The following is a 7,381-nucleotide window of genomic DNA, read 5'->3' as shown; positions in this document are numbered from 1 at the left end:
TGGAAATTGGTATGTCTAAAAACAATGATTAAGGTCATATTTACATATTTTATTCCTTTAAGTAGGAGTCCCTATTTAATGGTCGATGTAGGGAGCTGAAAGGTTGGAGGTTCCAGTCTACCCAGAGGTGCCTCAGAAGAAAGGCCTGGCAATCTACTTCTGAAAAATCAGCCATTGAAAACCCTAAGGAGAACAGTTCTACTCTGACACACATGGAGTCACCATGAGTTGGGGTTGACTGGACACCAGGTGGCACTGGTACTGGTGTTCCCTTAAATATAGCTTCTCTTTTTCTTATTCCTCTGGTTTCTCAAACATTTGAAAAAGGTGCACAAGGTATACTCCGTTTAGGCAAAAATAACTCCCAGGGAATAATTATTGTCACAGCAGCAATTTTGTACTATAATCACGAGGTAAGTTTTTTTTTTTTTTTTTAAACACTTCTTACAGTAAAGGAAACCTTGGTAGCGTAGTGGTAAAGAGCTACGGCTGCTAACCAAAAGGTCGGCAGTTCGAATCCACCAGGCGCTCCTTGGAAACTGTATGGGGCAGTTCTACTCTGTCCTACGGGGTCACTGTGAGTCAAAATCGACTTGACAGCAACGGGTTTGGCTTTGGTTTATGGTAAATTCTAAGAATGTAGAAATATAATACTTGAAACCCAATTCTTAAAATCTTTTAAAGTGTATACTGTGTTTATGTAGAAAAGTAAAATAAAGTAGAAAAAACAAAACATTGACATCAAGTCAACTCCAACTCATAGAGACCTTATAGAAAAGAGTGGAATTGCCCTATAGTGTTTCCAAGGCGTGGCTAGTGGATTTGAACTGCCAACCTTTTGATTAGCAGCCTCAAGTCTTAACCGCTGTGGCACCAGGGCTCCATAAAAATAACTTTTTTCCAAAAATGAAAAATAAATCCATTCTAAAACAGTGTGTTTCTCAAAGAGCATACTCATATAAGCACAAGTGACACATTTTATTCGCTATTTCCAACCCAGGGTAAATGAGATGAAAATGCTTAACTTATGGCATTTATTTGCATACCGCTTTTCTTTTAAAAGCTATTCAACACATTAGCACATTTTCATTGTTGATATTAATATAGACCACACTTATTTTAGTCAGCAGTATTCTAGTAGTTTTATTTGCAGATAAACTTGCAGCTTTGTTGTGGTTGCGTGCCGTCAAGTCAATTCCAACTCATAGTGGCTCCACGTGCCAGAGGAGAACTGACCCATAGGATTTTTTTGACTGTCATCCATACAGAAGTAGATCACCAGGTCTTTCTTCCTGGAGCCGTTGGGTAGGTTCGAACCATCAGCGTTTCAGTTAGCAGCCAAGCATGTAACTGTTGCCTAAATCCAAAGTAGAATTAAATATTCCAACTTGGTGGTGGTTTCCTTGGTCCTTTGGGTTTTGAAAAACGGTTTGCAAAACCTAGAAATAAAAAATAAAATTTAATAAAAAGAATAAGATTTTTATATAAAATGAATTCTTGAATATGTTATAATACATGCAAACATATTTTGTAATGTATGTTTTATAATGTTTGCAAATACATGAATTTTTTTCAAAAGGTTAGGCGGCAGCTTCGATAAATGTAGTAATAGATTGTAAAGGCATTATACTAATTAATTTAAAGTTTAAATGATAACAACAGAATACTAATAGCATTTTAAATTCGTACAGCACTTACAATTTAATAATGGTAATAACTGGAAAAGCTCTGGTTATAAAAAGCTTTTGATAATTCAGTACTGTATATACCATCCTTTGTCTCTGTAAAAAACAAAACTGGGAAATCTCAATTTCAGAAAAATAAGCCCTATTATTTTATATAAAAAATTATTGTATTAAATCCTCTACTTTGGCCCATAAAGCCCTTAATTTACTAAGAGATTATGTTTGAAGAACTTAGAAAAAATAATACTATTGAAAAAATAAGTGGTTAAATAATCACTTTTGTTTCTCTCTCTCCCTCAAACATTCCCTCTCCCAAAGAAGGATGATAAGGAAAAATTTCACAACTTGTGAAAGCTTATTTCTGGGCACTTTTAAAAGATTTGCAGGTTGATAACACTGGTTCTTTTTCTTTTTTCTTTTTCATTATTTTCACCTTTTATTCAGAAAGGAAAACTAAAGCATTGAGAGGTTAGGAAACTTTGTGCTCAAAATCACTTAGCAAGTAAACAGCTGGTATTTGAACCCACGCCTTTCTTTCTTTCTTTTTCTATTTAGAAAAAAAAATTTTTTTTGACATTGGTTCTTTATGACTTCAGTAACATATGACTTCCTTTACTTTGATGGAGGTATATTTTCAAGGTACCCTCCATACACTTAGCAATCTTACCCATTGTTGTTGAGTCAATTCTGACTCTGACTCATAGCAACCCTATAAGACAAAGTAGAATTGCCCCACAGGGTTTCCAAGGGTGTAAATCTTTACAGAAGCAGACTGCCACATCTTTCTCCCTCTAGAGGCTGGTGGTTTGAAATGCTGACCTTTCAGTTAACAGCCAGGTGCTTAACTGCTGCGCCACCAGGGCTCTTAGAAATCTTAGGGACTCAAATTGAACAAAGAAAGATATGAAATACAAAGAGAATGGAAAACAGAGAGATATTCCTAAGTCATTAATTTCATCATTTTACCAAATGTGGGTATTATCTATCTAAACAGAACTGCTGTAAGCATCAAATGAGATACTTGTCAAAAAGCATCCAGCACAATACCTGGATGCTTAAAACTCTTTCATGAGTAATGGGATATATGTTCGCCTACATTTTCCACCTCTCACGTTTCTTGGGAAGTTGCTTTCCCAGTTGTAATGTGTGCTGCCACCAGGTGGGGACCTGTATAACTGGTTGAAAAGGAAGAAACAGGAATATGCTGCAAATTACTGTTTTTACAGGGTATTGTATGAGCTGTTGCATCCTTTAGGTGTGATTGTGCAAAACTTTTGTCTCTTGACTTTTGTACAGCAAGATAAAGACTTGTAAGTATATTTCCCAAGTTCCTGTGTATTATTTAGAAGTTGTCTCTCACGATAATTCCATGTTCGCATGAATACTTCATTTTCAGGTGCCATATATTGTATGTACCTGTTAAGGGATCTAGAAGGTGATGCAGAGTCCAGAGGGACATATGTGCCCTACATAATATTATTCAAAATCTATATTACCCATCAAAAATTCAGATACACTCAGTGATTCCACATGTATTCCATTAATGAAAAAATAGTATGTAAACAAAAAAATTTTTTAAATTTCGTACATGAAAGATTAAATCTGAACCTACAAAGAATTAATACCAGAACTGGAAGAGAAGGAAAGTAAGGAGGAAGACAAAGAAACCCACTACAGTTAAATATATCAATGGTGGTAGTAAAAGATTTGGGGAAGGGGATGGATACAGCATACTTCAGTAGATTTTACTCCTCTGAGGGGTAAGAAAGAAGATGTTGTTGTTGTTAGGTGCTGTCGAGTTGGACCCAGCTCATAGTGACCTTGTGTAAAACAGAACGAAACACTACCCCACCTGTGCCATCCTCATAATTGTTGCTACGCTTGAGCCCATTGTTGCAGCCACTGTGTCAGTCCATGTGGTTGAGCACCTTCCTCTTTTTCACTGACCCTCTACTTTACCAAGCATGATGACCTTCTGGTGTCTCCTGACAACACGTCCAAAGTACATGAGACAAAGTCTCACCATCCTTGCTTCTAGGGACCATTCTGGCTGTACATCTTTCAAGACAGATTTTTCCATTCTTTTGGCAGTCCATGGTATATTCAATATTCTTCACCAACACCATAATTCAAAGAGATCAATTATTCTTTGGTATTCCTTATTCGTTGTCCAGCTTTTGCATGCATATGAGGCAATTGAAAATACCATGACTTGGGTCAGATACACCTTAGTCCTTAAAGTGATATTGTTGGTTTGTTACAGTTTAAAGAAGTCTTTTGCAGCAGATTTGCCCAGTGCAGTACGTCGTTTGATTTCTTGACTGTTGCTTCCGTGGGCATTGATTGTGGATCCAAGTAAAATGAAATCCTTGACCACTTCAATCTTCTCTCTATTATCATGGTGTTGCTTATTGGTCCAGTTGTGAGGATTTTTGTTCAATTCGTCTTCACTTTCAGCAAGCAAGGTTGTGTTGTCTGCATATCACAGGTTGTTAACAAGTCTTTCTCCAATCCTGATGCCCTTTTCTTCTTGATATACTCCAGCTTCTCTGATTATTTGCTTAGCATACAGACTGAACAAGTATGGTGAAAGGGTACAACCCTGATGCACGCCTTCCCTGCCTTTAAATCACGCAGTATCCTCTTGTTCTGTTCAAACAACTGCCTCTTGGTCTATGTACAAGTTCCTCATGGGCACAACTAAGTGTTCTGGAATTCCCATTTTTCGCAATGTTATCTATAATTGGTTATGATCCACACAGTTGAATGTCTTTGCATAGTCAATAAAACGCAGATAAACACCCTTCTGGTATTCTCTGCTTGCAGCCGAGATCCATCTGACACCAGCAATGATATCCCTTGTTCCACATCCTCTTCTGAATCCAGCTTGAATTTCTGGCAGTTCTCTGGCAATGTATTGATGCAAGTGCTTTTGAATGGTTTGCAGCAAAATTTTACTTGTGCATGGTATTAATGATATTATTCAATAATTTATGCATTTTATTGGATCACTTTTCTTTGGAATAGGCATAAATATGGATCTCTTGCAGTCAGTTGGCCAGGTAGCTGTCTTCCAAATTTCTTTGCATAGGTGAGTGAACACTTCCAGCGCTGCATCTGTTTGTTGAAACATCTCAGTTGGTATCCCATCGATTCCTGGATCCTTATTTTTCACCAGTGTCTTCAGTGCAGTTTGGACTTCTTTCTTCAGTACCATGGATTCTTAATCATATGCTAGCTCCTGAAATGATTGAACATCGAACAATTTCTTTTTGGTACGGTGACTGCGTATTCCTGCCATCTTTTTTTTACACTTCTTGCATCATTTAGTATTTTGCCCGTAGAATCCTTCAATATTGAAGCTCCTAGCTTCAATTTTTTCTTCAGTTCTTTCAGTTTGAGAAATGCCAGGCATGTTCTTCCCTTTTGGTTTTCTAACTCCAGGTCTTTGCGTATATGATTATAATACTTTGTCTTCTCAAGCTGCCCTTCGAAATATTCTGTTCAGCTCTTTTACTTCATCATTTGTTCCTTTCACTTTAGCTACTCGACGTTCAAGAGCAAGTTTCAGAGTCTCTTCTGACATCCATTTTGGTCTTTTCTTTCTTTTCTGTCTTTCTAATGACCTCTTGCTTTCTTCAGGAATGATGTCCTTGATGTCATTCCACAACTCATCTGGTTTCGGTCATTAGTGTTCAGTGCATGGTAATGCATTGAATTGTGTCCCCCAACGATATGTGTCAACTTGGTTAGGCCATGCGTGGTTGTCCTCCATTTTGTGATTTTCCTAGGTGTTATGAATCATAATCTCTGTGGTTAAAGGATTAGGGTGGGATGTATCACTCTTGCTCAGGTCACATCCATGATCCCCTATAAAGGGAGCTGCCCCAAGGTGTGGCCTGTACTACCTTTTATCTTACAAGAAATAAAAGGAAAGGGAAGCAAGCAGAGAGTGGGGACCTCATACCACCAAGACAGCAGTTCAGGAAGCAGAGCGCATCCTTTGGACCTGAGGTTTCTGCGATGAGATGCTCTCAGACCAAGGGAAGATTGATACATCACAAGGACCTTCCTCCACAGCTGGCAGAGAGAGAAAGCCTTCCCCCGGAGCTGGTGCCCTGAATTCAGACTTCTAGCTACTAGACTGTGAGAGAATAAACTTCTCTTTGTTAAAGTCATCCACTTGTGGTATTTCTGTTATAGCAGCACTAGGTGACTCAGACATGCTTCAAATCAATTCTTGTGATGGTCTCTAAATTCAGGTGGGATATACTCAGGGTCATACTTTGGCTCTTGTGGACTTGTTCTAATTTTCCTTAACTTGAACTTACACAAAAGCAACTGATGGTCTGTTCCACAGTCAGTCCCTGGCCTTGTTCTGACTGATGATATTGAGCTTTTCTATTGTCTCTTTCCACAGATGTAGTCGATTTGATTCCTGTGTAATTCCATCCGGCGAGGTCCACATGTATATCGCCATTTATGTTGTTGAAAAAAGGTATTTACAAGAAGTTGTTGTCTTGCAAAAGTCTGTCATGCAATCTCCAGCATTGTTTTCTATCACCCAGGCCATATTTTCCAACTACCTATCCTTTGTTTCCAACTTTCGCATTCCAGTCACCAGTAATTATCAGTACATATTGATTGCATGTTTAATCAATATGAGACTGCAGAAGTTGGTAAAAATCTTCAGTTTTCTAATCTTTAGCATTAGTAATTGGTATGTAAATTTGAACGATAGTCGCATTAATTGGTCTTCCTTGTAGGTGTATGGATATTATCCTATCACTGACAGTGTCATACTTCAGGATAGATCTTGAAATGTTCTTTTTGATGATGAATGCAATGCCATTCATCTTCAATTTGTCATTCACAGCATAGTAGACTATATGATTGTCTGATTCAAAACAGCCAATACCAGTCCATTTCAGCTCAGTAGGATTTCGATGTTTATGCAGTCCATTTCATTTTTACAATTTCCAATTTTCCTAGATTCATACTTCATACATTCCACGTTCCTAGTATTAATGGATGTTTGCAGCTGTTTCTTCTCATTTTGAGTTGTGCCGCATCAGCAAATGAAGGTTCTAAAAGCTTGACTCCATCCATGTCATTAAGGTCAACTCTAAGGAGGCAACTCTTCCCCAGTCGCGTTTTGAGTGCCTTCCAACCTGAGGGGCTCATCTTCCAGCACTATATTAGATAGTGTTCCAGTGTTACTCATAAGGTTTTCACTGGCTAATTTGTTTCAGGAGTACCACCAGGTCCTTCTTCCTAGTCTGTCTTAGTCTGGAAGCTCAAGTGAAACCTGTCCACCATGGGTGACCCTGCTGGTATTTGAATACCAGTGACACAGCTTCCAGTATCACAGCAACACGCAAGCCACTACAGTAGGACAAACTGAGAGACGCATGGGGAGAAAGACGAGAGGAAAAATACTTCAGTTAAATAGTTCACACAATAGGAGCAAAATCATCCCATCAGCCCAGATGACTTGATTGTAACCCAAGTGGGCTAGGAATAGAGTAAGGATGTATTACACAAACACTATCTGAAATCTGAGGAATGCTTACATTCAGTCTCTTTCATTGACCACTTCTCAATAGATTAGAACAACATGAGCTATCTTTTTTCCATGTGGGCCAATTCAGGAAAAATAAAAATGTTTATGAAGCACAAATTTTTTTTCATTCAAA

At 38.1% G+C, this 7,381-nt stretch overlaps 1 protein-coding gene across 2 annotated transcripts in view; it reads right to left on the bottom strand.

The window, feature by feature from the left end:
* Window positions 1-318: 318 nt before the first annotated feature.
* The window catches only part of PTPN22 (protein tyrosine phosphatase non-receptor type 22), a 56,121-nt gene continuing 49,058 nt past the window's right edge, over window positions 319-7,381 (bottom strand). For both annotated transcript variants that reach the window (XM_049880039.1, XM_049880040.1), the window contains one exon: window positions 319-1,439. In XM_049880039.1, coding sequence (XP_049735996.1) covers window positions 1,375-1,439 — 65 coding nt within the window. In that variant the 3' untranslated portion in view covers window positions 319-1,374. The remainder of the gene's footprint in view (window positions 1,440-7,381) is intronic.

This window comes from Elephas maximus, chromosome 3 (genome assembly GCF_024166365.1).
Source record: "Elephas maximus indicus isolate mEleMax1 chromosome 3, mEleMax1 primary haplotype, whole genome shotgun sequence".
Taxonomy (NCBI): Eukaryota; Metazoa; Chordata; class Mammalia; order Proboscidea; family Elephantidae; genus Elephas; species Elephas maximus.
The sequence above is the reverse complement of the archived record's forward strand: the minus strand, read 5'-3'. Positions and strand labels throughout refer to the sequence as shown.